The 13,756-nt window shown below is 42.8% G+C and overlaps 1 protein-coding gene across 8 annotated transcripts in view; it reads right to left on the reverse strand.

The window, feature by feature from the left end:
* The window catches only part of WDFY4 (WDFY family member 4), a 151,290-nt gene that overhangs the window by 136,337 nt on the left and 1,197 nt on the right, over positions 1-13,756 (reverse strand). For 7 of the 8 annotated variants that reach the window (XR_011142195.1, XM_068950147.1, XM_068950141.1 and 4 more), the window contains 2 exons: positions 11,250-11,415; positions 5,635-5,907 (listed from right to left, as the gene is read on the reverse strand). Coding sequence is in view for 7 of the 8 variants with exons in the window: in XM_068950147.1 (XP_068806248.1) it covers positions 5,635-5,895 (261 nt within the window). In the remaining variant the exon portion in view is untranslated. Of the gene's footprint in view, positions 1-5,634; positions 5,908-7,312; positions 7,472-11,249; positions 11,416-13,756 lie in introns of all 8 variants that reach the window. The other variant, XM_068950143.1, reaches the window with a different exon arrangement.

Raw genomic sequence — 13,756 nt, forward strand, 5'->3', positions numbered from 1 at the left:
TGCTAATTATTTGTATGAAAAAGCATGCTAGTCCCTTTCTAAATACAGTATGTACACTCTGTACCCCGAAGAGGTTACATCTGCAGCTGTCTAAAAGTTTTCCAATAAAAGCCTTTTCTTCTTCAGAAACTTGTCTCCCAAAATTGAAGCTCATCATCAGCAAAAAAATGAATTTTCAATTAAGTAGAAATAAAATTTTAAGAAGCATTTTCCAAGTTCAACAACTCACTGCACAGTCTCAGCTACTTAGAGTCTGAAACAGAACTGGAACTGCAGCGCCTTTGGAGCACTGCAACAGATTTGTCACAAAGAAGCCATAATAATACAGGACTACAGCTCCCAGGAGGTACTTTACCACTAAGGCTCTCTTGAAACTGAACTACTTCTTTCAGCTCAAGAAGTTGATTTGACTTGCTGGGGAGGGACCCAAAAAACAACAACAACAAAAATCACAGAACAAAACAAAAATTCCGAGAGATTTTAGTTAAGCATGCCTAAGTTTTCTGCCTTTCAATTCTACCCTTGTCTGGGATGAAAGTAAGGGCCATAAAACTCAGAATTTCTTGCAGGACAGAAATAACTTTTGTTATGAACTAAGGAAATGAAACGAAGTATAGAAGAGGAGCTGAACAGCAGCAACACCCTAGCCCAGAAGGCACTGGATATGCTTTTCCAGCAATTATATGAGTTGATTTAACCCATTTGACTCTGTGGTTAAGAGCCATGTATGCTGCAACGCCAGGAGTGACACTCCTGCCTGGTATATTTACAAACCAGCTTAAATCCTGAATATAGTTCAGTTCCATTATAGAAAAAGCAGCACTTCTGAAGTGTTGAAATTATGACAATGAACATTTACCAGCCCAGGACTTCTAAACATTTCCTAAACTACAACAAGAACCCCTAAACAGGAAGGCATTGTCCTAAATAGCTAGTAAAGGAAAACAATATTTGATTTAAAAATTACTTGTTCAAGAACGGACAAGCAAATCAATGCAGAACCGACAACAGAAGGAACAACAAGACTTGATCTGTGGTTCCCTGCTCTGACCCTGACAAAAAGATTCCCTATTAAATGTTTCTTAGCCCAGACTTCTAAAAATAGTTTAATCTCAAAAGCAACATAAAAGATGCCAGTAGACTAATGCTATCATAGCCAGTTAGTCTCTCTAAGTCAGGTACCATTACTTTTATACCAAACTTCCAACACCACATACACTAGTATATAACTTAGCAACAGTGCTGCAGACACATCCAAAGATCAGGATGGGACACCTTTGTCCCCAGCAACCTTAAAAAGTTCCTTTACAACAGTCTCCTCCTGCAATAAGCTCAATCCAAAAAAATAAAGGTGTAAAGGCCAGATGATGAAAGGAAGGTAACAAAAATAAGGCAATTATTCTCCTAAAACAATCTAGAGGAGACTTCCCATAATACCGGCTACCAAGAAATCAGTGCAACTCTTTGAGCTCTTCTACAAGTATATTTCATTCCTTACCTTTACTTTCAATTGCTTGTTTGTTCTCTGCTCTGAAGGCTGCTCATACACAAGCTGTTTTCCCCCCCCATAAAGTAAGAGTTCTTTTTGCCACACCTGCAATCAGGCAAGCAAAGAATAGCTACAGCAATCAGGACAGCACCTTCTCTTTGCTTCATTAGATGCAGAGCGCACTACACTGACTTTTCTGAAACTACACTTACTTTGGCTGCAAAAGAGTGAAATGCAATCACCCAGTATTCCTGGGTTCGTTTTTAATAAATATTAACAAAATAGATAACTTTTTCAGATGTCAATGAAAAATGATCTTTAGAGAACCTCAGTTGCAGTCACAAGGCCCCTTGGTCACTCTGCATCTGATGCAGAAAGTGGAGGAAGATCTGTAAGGAACAAAAACTGGCTAGGAAAACACAATGACAAGAAATCCACAGCCAGCTTTATACAGAGCGCTGTGTCAGAAGAGCCTACATGGAATCATAGATCCTGCTGCAGCGTGGAGGGGGATGACATATTCCCTTCTGAGCTCCTGAGCCCTTTGTGGAGAGATACTAGCTCAAAAGCCAGCCACGTAATATAACATTCTGATGCTTTTGTCGTTCTAAGGCACCAAGGGGAAAACTACGGAGGTCACATTAAAATGAATCCCAGCCTGGGCCTGAATCACAAGCACATGACTAACATCTTCCTCCAACACCTTTTCCTCCTGCATCCAGAAACATCAGTGAGTTATGAGCCCCCACATCCCAACTGTGCCCCTGGTTAGTGCCTTCTCTCTCCAGCCAGGGTAAAAGCCAAAGCACTCTAAGACAAAAAGACAGAGATGCACTGGCACCTGAGCGATCAAATAAGGAAAGGAAAAAAAACAGGAATGAAAATCCTCCAAGGAGGAAGACTACTTCTGCAGAGGCCCCAGTTAAACAGGAGGCGGCAAGGGACAGCTCCCATAGCTTTACAGCAGGTACAGTTTGAACTGAGATGTGTTTTCCCAGGCCAGACCAGGGGCTTGGCACAAAACAGGAAGCTCTTACATCAAGGGAGTAAAAGTCTTATGGGGAAGGATATGATGACTCAAAGCTAAAGGGCCAGATCCTCCACAACGTACTTTTGAATCTATGAGGCAAGGCCAGAATGCTCTAGCTATATATCTGAATCTAAATGCCTACACAGCAGTGCAAAGCTCCACTGATTCATCTCAGAAAAGGAGAGTGCAAGAATCCATCTCTTAGGACAGAAAAGCAAATGTTAAGCCAATGAGAAATTTGCATCGCCATTTTCAATACATTTTGAAGTCATAATATCTTTCAGGAATTTAAAATTTCCGATTTGTGAGCATTAGCACAACTCAGGAAATCAATTTCCACAAACCCTAACGCATGGGAAGTTTAGCTCTATGGAAGGAAAATGTATGATTGGTTTACATATGCACAAAACAGCCAATGCCTTTGTGACACAGCCTCCCGGGGAATAGCTGCCTTCTTCCCAGATGTCCTAAACTTTATTTTTCCTCAAGTATGATTGAGCATAAATACATGATTTCTTGCCTTGCTGTCTCTAAACTTCATAAAGTTCATAAGACTTCTAGATTTTTGTAGTTTTCTTCATCTTTGTTCAGTGGCAACAGCTTCCTCAGTCCTTTGAACGTTTTGCTCCCAAAAAATGACCTTCCCATGGAAGACATTCTCCCTGTTCATACTTAGTTAATGATCAGCAAATCTGAAGTTATTCTATATAACCTTACCTGGCAATGACCTTCTTATTTCATGTACATCACACAGTAGTTAAAGACCAAATCATGTGAAACATTTGCAATAGAACTCAGAAACTTTAAATCTGAGAATTTCATTTCCATTGAAAATCTGAGGCAGAAAAATCCCAAGAGAAGAATTTCACAAGAAACCCACAGGACACTGCTCACAAAAGAGGAGGAAGTTTGGAGAAAAACTTACCTTCTGCAGCAAACCTATTTTCTTTGGAGTGAATCTATACCTTAAAGCTTTAAGGATGTGTGTTCCCTATGCAGCTCAGAAGAGGAAGGAAGACAGGGGTTCTGGAAATATAATTCCAAGAAAGGAGAAGCAGGTGCCTCCTGCTTCAAGCAAAAGGGCTACACCTCATTGTTATGCTGCGTCAGGGAAAGAACCGCAGTACGCGCGGCAAGCTACTCAAAAGCTAGATCCATGGAAGAAGAAGGTGCCTCTACTGAGAACTGTAACAGTATTAGCGAATTGATCCAACTTTGAAGAGCAGTCTTTGAAGACTGAGGAGGAAACGCTGCCCTCTGCAAAGCCAGGATTTTTGTGAGCTGATAAAGTGGTGGTAAGGTCTGGAAAGCCAAGTCTGTCCCAGCATTTGCAGTGCCATGTGCAAGGAGAGAGAGAGAGGGATTTGTTTCCAGTGACACAAGCACCTATGTGGAAAGCAACACCTCTTCTGTCCAAATATGGGCTTTCGTTCAGGACGGGCACAATTCTATGCAAACAAACTCAGAAGTGAAGAGGAAGCAGTGAAAAGAGAAGCTTTTTTCAGTCATTATATAAAATGTCTGTAGCGCTACTTAGATTAAGTGAGAAGGCTACTTCTGGTCTGAGACTCCAGGCTACGCACTGCTTTTTCAGGCTGTTCATTTTGTCTGCGCTGTCTTTGACCAGGGCAAGCCTGTGCTCAGATATTACAAAGTCTTTGCTGCAGGTGACACCAGGTCCTACCCACTCAATTTGCACTTAATCTGTTTGTATCACACTGACACCACAGGGTGACCTCCTACTGTGCTGTTGACTGGCCCTGGCATCTCTAGCAATTTCATAGCCCTGCACTGCACCAAGACTTGCAAACTTCACAGGTTCATGCTCCATCCAGCTGAGTGAAATGTTCTTTACTATCCAGACATTATTTCTTCTTTATTGTCATGGACACCAAAGATTTCATAGCACTGAGGAGATTTCCCTGCACGCACATTTCAAAATGTCCCTCTCACTTCAGAATGCCCCGGTGTTCCCACACAGATGAAGTGACCATGTCATTAACAACTTCCCCTTCTCCATCTCCCACTAAATTCTTTTCAGAGAACTGGCTCAGCTAGGTGGGGAACAGATGGGTCTGAGTATGGTTACTCAAGAAACATGAAAACTCACAAGTACAGATGGTTGAAATGTGCCATCACTAAAACATGGTTTGACCAAAAAGCAACTTTTATTTTCTTTCTGAAAGACTCACCTAGTGAGAGAATATAAAAACACAGATCAAAATTTTATAGCCCATACATAGCCTGGGTAATTCTGGAGAAAAATAATTATTTCGCACTGAGACATGGCCTAAGTACATTTAAATATATGCCAGGTTTTCTGCTTCTCCCACTAGGCTCTCACACTACCATGCTCTGCCATCGTATCACTGCACCGTCTACCAACCTAAATAGCCCCCTGCACTTTTTCACGCACTTGAGCAAATAGAAGCAACACTCAAGGCTCCCACTCGTGACAAGACTCTCCCAGGACCACCTTCCAGCGTGGCTGTCTCAGAAATCTTTGGCTAATGGGAGCTCTAGGGAATCAAATAGGTGGGGCAGCCTGTTAACTACTGGTCCAAGCCGTGTCCCTGACCCATGGTATGATCTTCATCTTCTCATGCCACAGTTTTCCAATCTGTAACAGAACTTCTCTCTCAAGTACTAAACTTAGACATCAGCACTGTCATTACCCCAAAAATTCCACCTAGAGACTGTAGGTGTGCCTGCATTTGCCTTAGCTGGCTGCATGCCCCAACCACATTACCCCAGGCTGAAACTGCACCCAGTAATAGAAGAGATGAAACACACATGCAGTAACCTCTTCTTATGGTACTCACTTTGAAACATACCTGTTTCATCAGCATATTCCTTGACTCCAAGAATAGTATTTAGCCATTCACGCAAATAAAGTGGTGCTCTCATATACTTTTGTCATGCTAATGTAACAAGTTAGGTAGACGAAAGGAGGACAAGAAACTGCATTTCCCTATCCTCCCAATGGAATAAAAGGGCATATCTCCTAGAAACAGCAATCATGCTGAAGTAACACCGCTGGCCACACAATGCATGCAACCACAGAAATTCAACCGTATCCTCAGCATTCACACCAAAGGCAATAAGGAGAACAAACCTTTAAAAAAAGCGGAAGAAAGTCCAGCAGCCTTCTCTTTTGCTCCTCTGGGATGAGAAATGGGGCCACCTGTTCATACTCCACAAACTGTCTTGCTAAAGTCTCCCACTGGAGAGTATGTCTCTGGGGCAGCTTGTCCTTGCTGCCTACAGCCTGTCCTGGCACTTCTGATTCACCTCCCTCATCAGAGCTTTGCTCTTGCTGTCGTGCTTTGCCAGGTGAATCCTCGAGCTGCCACATGAGCGCTGCTCCTTTGTCCATGCTGAAATCAGGCTTCAAGTTAAAAAAATAAATAAAAATAAAAAAACTCATTATTTATTGGTAGCATTAAACCCCCACCATCCCATTGTCCCATGAAACAAAGCACTGATAGCCTTGAGTGTTGGAGCTGGGGAGTTTAGAAGCATGGAAATGCTGGTAGCTACTATTTCTTCCCCTGCTTCTAATGGCTAAGCACTCTGCTCCTGGACAAGAGTATCACTACCCTTGCAATCACATGAAGGAGCTCTCTCCCACGAGATGGGCCTGCATATGCTACACAACTCATCTGGGCTTTGGAAGGACAAGTTGATAAACCAGGTAGGAAATTTGGGTTCCAGCCCCAACTTTACCACTGAGCCGAATCCTCTCTCTATACTTTAGTCTCACCCATTGTAAAACAGAAATCATAACCATAACCATCATCAGATTTGCAACAGAACAGCACTACTCAAGAGCCAGGCTACACATTGACTGAGCTGCCTGTCTCTGGCAGCGGGGAGGAAGCACTGGCTGGAGACGTTGGCTGGAACGGAAGCTGTGAGAACAAGCCAAGGATTCCACCTGGGTGTGCTGGCCCAGATCGGTAGCAACACTCAGCTCTTCTGCCCTGCAGAAGTACAGCTCTGTTCAAAAGGTAGGTACCCATTTCGTTGATTCTGTAAACTGAGCTGGATATGCCTTTGTGAAGAACGACAGTGCTTTTAGCAGCCTGATTTCCATCAAAATCAAAGGTACTGTGGGACCATCTTGTACTATAGGTAGATAAATCCTTCAGGTATCCTCTTTGCAACCCCAGGTCTTCTCATCTCCTTCTAAGTTCGGAATCCACAGTCTTCTGGGAGGTCACTGACTCAGCTCTGTATCCACAGCAACTCTACTCTACTCTGCTGTAGCCAGCCCTCTGTGACCTCACCCTGCTACTCATAGCCTACATAATCACAACACTTACATCAGTGGAAATCAGGCTTTTCCAGTCTCCCAGTCTCCAACAAAATCAGCCACGTGCTGATTAGAGTCTAGGACGCTGACCGCTCCAAATTCAGGGACAGGACATGCAGAAACTCATAGCATAGACAGGTAGTTGGGGTACTGTCACCAAGCTGAATACAGCTCATTGCTCTACTTGACCAATTTATTGTCTTATAAGAACCTAGAAGAACCTTCAACACATCATTACACTCCCCTCAAAGCACAAATGCAATAGTATACCTCCATTTCTAGGAAACGGATTCTTTCTCTACAGTGGTTCTTTGCTTTCCGTTTTAATGTATCAATGAAAATAACAAAAAGCAGTGTAATTCAGAAACTACGAGCCAGTCCTCCTATACCACCAATACACATACACCTCCCTTCAAAAACAAGCAAAAAAAAAAAAGCAAAAAAAGACTGTTATGAGACAGGTTTAGGGGATACAAACCAACAATAATGCTACATCAGGGATTCTCCGTCTTCACCATCCATCAGCTATGCAGTTTGCTTACTGCTTGCACTCTGCCCATTACAAGCCAGATGAACCAGTTTCACTTCCACGCTCACGCAGCAGCTCCAGGATGAAGAGGGTGACACCACCTTGTCACTGTGCAGCAGAAAACTTGCAGTGAACAGATGGTCCCAGCAGACACCTACCCTGGATGCAAATGCTGATCCTTCACACACCAGTGGATGGGAACCTACTCTACTATAGCCCATACTCCACTCATCATTAGGAGATGGAGACTGATCAAAATCTCCTAGTTCTCCAGGAGCGTCAACCTGAAACTTTCTACCTCAACAACACTCTGGATTTCACTGCTGTTGTTTTAACAGATAATTGAGGAAAACAATATAACCTCATGGGCAGAAAATGTGTGATGACTCTGTCTGCATGGAGTAAACAGGATGACTCTGTTCCTCATGACTGTGTGGGAGGGACATTTGTCATATGTTATACTTAGTCCTGGTACACGCATTGGCCCACTTCAGTCATCATCAAGCTGTACATTGTGCTGGGAAAACCTGGGTAATATTTTATGGGAGTCAGTGTTCACATAGTCACATAGTTCAGAGTCACTCTTTTTTTAAGGAGTGCTGCTGCCACATCCCAAAAGGCATACCCTGCTCCCAAGGGTAACCTCTCACCTCGGAAGCTACTCTGCTAAGCCTAAGCCAATGCTATTAGGAAGAGCATGAAATGTCAGTATTTCTTCCATGTTATGACCTGACTTGGTAAATATCTGTTTTAACAAGTAACCCACGCTCCCACCCAGTCTCTAAATTCACCTTGATCATTTGTGTAAGAATCTCAAAATCCTTTAGAGAAGCAGATATTTTGCAGATGGGGAAACTGAGGCACAGAGCAATTAAAAGAAGTGTTTACAGTTATCTCAGAAGACCAGCAACTGAGCAATCAATGGCACTGCTTGAAGACAGGCAAATGCGTTTATCAACTTTGTCTTTTTCTATTCATCTTTTTCTTGGTAGGCCTTTCTTGCTGATTGTACAACTAAAGTTCAGCAGGGCTGGTCACTCAACAAATTCTCAGGCTATGAAGCCATACAATGAGATCACAGACAGTATTCTCGTATCTTCCCCTCTCCACAGGAACTATTAAAGCCAGATATACACATACACACAAAAATTCATTAATGAGGACTTCATTGTAACAGACTATGTAATCTTTATTTTCCTTTCATGTAGGTCTGGAGATTAAAGATTTCCACACACAATCAGATTTCTTACAACGTGTTTCATTATTTACTCCAGCAGTCTGGACTGCACAAGGCGTATCAGACTAAATAAAATAGCAGACCCGGAACATTAGTCTGTTCTCTGCACTTGCACTATCTGCTTTAAATATTCCTTCTCCTAATGGTTTTTTCTGGGGTCTACAGTTTCATTCGGGCTTCTAAATCCTTTGTACTTTCTATTCCTCTTGGAGCATAATTACACTCCTGGACCAATCAGCACACTACAGACCCAGGATTTGAGAATCTGGTATTAAGGATAGCTTAGATATTTTGAAAAGGTCTAATCTGTTGGCTCCCTATTGCATCCCACCACTTGTCCTGATCCACAGGGTAAATTAAGGGCTTGTTCCAGTTTTGGTATCAGAATGATACCAAAAGTAAAGTCTAAGTAATAAATATTAAAAGAGACAAATTAGTGAAAATATATCAAATAAACCGAATGCTATCATTTGGAAAGTGGTATCAGGCAACAAAGAGGAAGTAAAACTTACTCGCGTATTTTCCCTTTTGTTCTAAATGAAGGCTGTGTGAAATCACACTGCAACGTGGCTAGGCCTTTTCAGACTAGTAAGACAAAAGGGAAGGAAAGCCTGACCAAAGCCGACAGGAGCACAGGCAGAGTGTTGATACTAAGAGCGTACTGGCTGGACAAGCATGATTTTTTTTAGACTCATTTTTAATCAAGAATTAATTGCATTTATGTAGGAATACCTCCCCCACCAGTCCAAATACTGATCCCACCCTTACAGCTACAAAAACCCAATTCGCACCAAGATCAAGAAAGTCACTCATATGTTAAAATTGCTTGTTATCAGGGAAGGGTCTCACAGCAAGATGGCTGACTGAAACACAGTGAAGACTGACAGTAAATTTCATGTTTTGGTCCTCTTTCTACCATTTTTTCCAGATGCATATGGTAATCTAAACCCCAACACTCTGATAACTATCAGAAACACATGGTTCACAGCATCTCAAATTCATTGGGTGATGCCTCTTTGCATTCCCTTCCCCTCCTTGGCAGCCAAGCTAAGCTAGTTCTCTAAACAGTCATGCCAACCAATCATTTTAAATGCACAAAGCAACAGGGACTCCAGTATCTCCCAAGGAAAGCTGTCAGATGCTGTAACCGATACAAGCAGTAGAAGGCATCTACTGTTTTTTTTTTTTTTTTTTTTTTTCCTGTGAACCAGTTTCATCCCACTAATTTTGGCTCTCCTCTACTTCAACCTTTCAGTTTGTCTCCCTCCTTGTGGCTCATACCATTCTGTGCTCACAGGTTGCAATGGCAGTACCTCAGAAACAACACTGTATCAGGCCGTGTCCATTTACTTTTTTTTTTTATCTTTCAGTCTTTCCTAATCACCTTTGTTCTTCTCCCCCTGAGCTCCCTCCGCTCTTCTTAAAATTATTTACACCTTCTAGCCCTACGCTTAATGATCAAACTTGAGATAATATTTCATGAGACAAACCTAAAAAAGAACACCGAAAAGATTTACACTTTGACATCATACTATTTATCATCTCAAATATAAGGACTGCAATGAATTCCAAAAAAGCTACAACATTCAACTCCCTACTTATTCTTGCCAGGTCTATTTGATTGCAAATTCTTTGGGGAAGGGACTGTCTCTTCCCAAGTCCTGGCACAGCACTCTCTACAATAGGGACCTAACCTAGCTGGTGCCTTGAACCAAGCACTGACAAAGTACAAACAGCAGGGGAGTTTTAAAATGCTTGTCAGCTTAGAGAGGGCAGAGTACTGTTTGAAGAACAAGTCTCAGTTCAGTGGGACATAACCCATTTTTTCAGAAGTGTAGCTACCCTGATACAGCTTGTTACAAGGAAGTATGACAACGTTACTACCAAAGGAGTTGCGTTTACAGTAGGGCTTAATATGTTCAAGCATATTTTCATTTTGAGTACATCCCAGTTGGACAAGGCTTCTCTGCAGTACAACCTGGCAAATCATTAATTTCGTCTCAAACATTTAAACGCACTTGGCTTTACTTTTGTTTGAAAAGCTTTTCCATGCAACCCAAAAGTGGCTATAAAACTGAATCAGACTCTCACTCGTCCACTCAATTTTTATTTTGTCCATTTAAAAAAAGTAGCTTCTAAATATCTAATTGGGAACAGTTCCTGCTCTGCTTGCACTGCATGTGCCCCTACTGCAGCCGAGAAACACAGATACTGGAAAAAGTTGCTTTTGAGGTGTGAGCCTGCTGGCAGTGAAATAAAACAATCAACTCAAAAGCAAACATAGAATGCATCTTGCTAGCCATGGACAACATAATTACAGCAAATAAACCCAAAGGAACAAGACCATGGCAATTCTGATCACCCCCAAACAAAAGCTTATGAGACAAGGGCATGCAGTTACACCAAATCGATCAAATCTCCATTAGCAGTAGCAACAGATGTACCCCTTGCACCTGTAATTCTATCATCATCTCCAAAATAAAGGATTCAGGCAAATCTCTGCTCCTTTTTCCTCTTTATGCCATAGTTTGGGGCTAACTTTCACTGACACCTTTGCTGTTTGAAAACAATCCTGTCACAAGAAACCAACTGCAGAATAATACTGCAGCTTCCTTGAACAATTCAAATCTCTCCCTTTTGCTCTCATACCTGCACTCCTAGATTTCAGCAGCTCCTGTTGCGGGCAATAACCATATCCGGAGAAACTGGCTTTACCGCTTCTGTCCTGTTAGGCATCTTGGTGCACCCAGCAGCTCTCACTCTGTTCTTTAAACTTTCCACTGTGAATCACTTGACGAGCTGCTGCACTCATTTCCTGAGGAAAGCAGAAGTGGAGAAGCGCAAATGAACCACATGTTCAGGACCTGCCAGGCATCCAAAGCCACTCAGAGCAATTCAGCTGATGGGCAGGGCTTGCCTCTCCCTGGGTCAAGAGTAACTAAGCAGATTCCCCCATATCATATTCACAAAGAAAAGGTGCCCTTTTTTTTAAATTTAGAGCGTACCAAACTACTAGAGGAATTCACTGCTGCAAAGCTCACGCTCTCTGTGCAGTCTGTGCACACAGAACACGCAACAGCTGAAGTACCTGCCCCAAATGCAGCACTCTTGAACGAAACATATGTGAATACTAAGGTGAATGTTGAGTCCTCGGCCTCCCTATTGAAACAGCTGAGACAGCTGCTCAGGGATCAAGAGGCAGACAAGTACCGTATGCTCCACGAACAACGTAAGGGAGCCTGAATCAGCTAGGGGGTAGGAGGAAGGTTATTCCTCAGTTGTCCGTTTGCTTTTTTGTTCTTTCTAATGACATGTCTGAAAGGCTTTATGATTGCTTTTGAGGGGGAAGTAGGGTTTAAACATTTTTACATAGGAAATTCAGGTGTTTCCTAAACTGCTTCTCCCAGAGAACTTTACGGTGACCTTGAGAATTGGTGGGACTGTGGCACTATGGTGACTGAAATCTGAAAGGATTTTATTCTCAGTGCTCAAAGCCATCTGTATTCTGTCAACATTTACTCAACTTAAATGCCTAAAAGAGTATTCAGGAGAAAAATTAACCTTTCCTTCCAGCTAAACTAGGGCAGTATTCAGAGTGGATGCTCCTGACGCTTCCATAGCTAAAAGCAGCAAGTCTCCAAGTGACGAATTTCACTGTTGGACTGGGTTAGGTTAAGAGAAAGATAGGAAAGTGATTGCCTATACACCACAGGGACCTTTCTCAATGTAGCACACAACACTCTCAGGGGATCGTTCTTATTTCTGACTGTGAAAATGTATTCACTAAAAGGAAAAATCAGTAATAGAGGCAGCAGCAAAACCACAGGGTCAGTTCATCCCTATACAGATTATACCAGAAATTATGCAGCTCCAACTTTGCAGCAAATAGAAATACACCTCTTAGATCCTGAGGAAAATACCCTGCTCCAGGCTGCACAGACAGCAGCCTCAGTTGATCAGGATTTGGAAAGCATTAGCTAAAACTAAGGATATCTACACGGTGCTTTCCAAGCAGACTCAAGCTCATACTCCATGCCAACCACACACAGGGTCGCTCCAGCGAACGTGACACTGAGCCCTCTCTAATGAGCCCAGCTGAGAGCATCACTTTTGGCTGAGCTCAGTGCTGCACCAACATGGCTGCAAGGCCTTTGAGCAGCACTGAGAACATGTAGAGCAAGCTCACACTGCCTGCAAGAGGCTGTGCCAACGTATCCACTACTTTTCTGCCTTAGGCTGTTAAAATATTAGCTGATACTTTCCCAGCCTCAATCTAGCCAAAACCACAGTGGCAGGATGTAGGACAAAAGCACAGAGAGACAGAAGAGCATATCAGTACCACTCCAGAAAGAAAATAATTGTTTTCCCTTTCCTAACTCAAAAATAAGCCTAAATGTTACCACTGGTGCTCCGTTTCCCCTTTTTAGCATCAGTTTAAAACCACAAAACAGAAGGTCATTTGCAGCACCCCCTCCATACTGTCTGATGAGAGGAGTGTATTTCCCAGGAGCTTTCTCCTACCCAGGTGGAGATACACACACACACAACATGCTGTCGGAACTCACAGTCACAGTCACTAGCAGACTTCTAACTCATGCTGCAGAGTAAGGCAGCACTTTTCTTTTTCATTCTGCACTAACTACTAATGGGGCTGAAAGTCCAGAACTTCACCCCCCTCCCACTTCATCTCCGCTTCACTGAAGCGCAACAGCTGTAACCAAATTATTTGTAGCAAAAATAACACAAGGGGTAAAGACAAGCTGATAGCTAATGCAGTAGGAGGCTGTGCTACAACTCCTTTTGTCAGTTTGGGCCATTTATTTAATAGTCCTTTGCACCACACCTCCACCTACAAAAACAGGCAGAACAATCCTGCCTCTTCTAGTCTTCCCTCCCCGCCCCCCCCCCCAGTCTCACATAAAAGCATGTCTCCGACACACTTACCTGTGTGTCTATGCACAGGGCACCTAGTTCAAGGGGACCCTCCTCTTGGTTGAGATTTCTAGGAATTATGCTAACAACCTCCTGGACACGGGAGCTAGCTCTACCAACACAGACCAGAAACCACATTCTAAGTGGATCTTGTATGGCCCAGCGAAGACAAGACTTTCTGCTGAAGCTACTGTACCCAAAGTACCCCAGACGCTCATGGACGA

The sequence above is a fragment of the Struthio camelus genome, chromosome 7, assembly GCF_040807025.1.
Source record: "Struthio camelus isolate bStrCam1 chromosome 7, bStrCam1.hap1, whole genome shotgun sequence".
Lineage (NCBI taxonomy): Eukaryota > Metazoa > Chordata > Aves > Struthioniformes > Struthionidae > Struthio > Struthio camelus.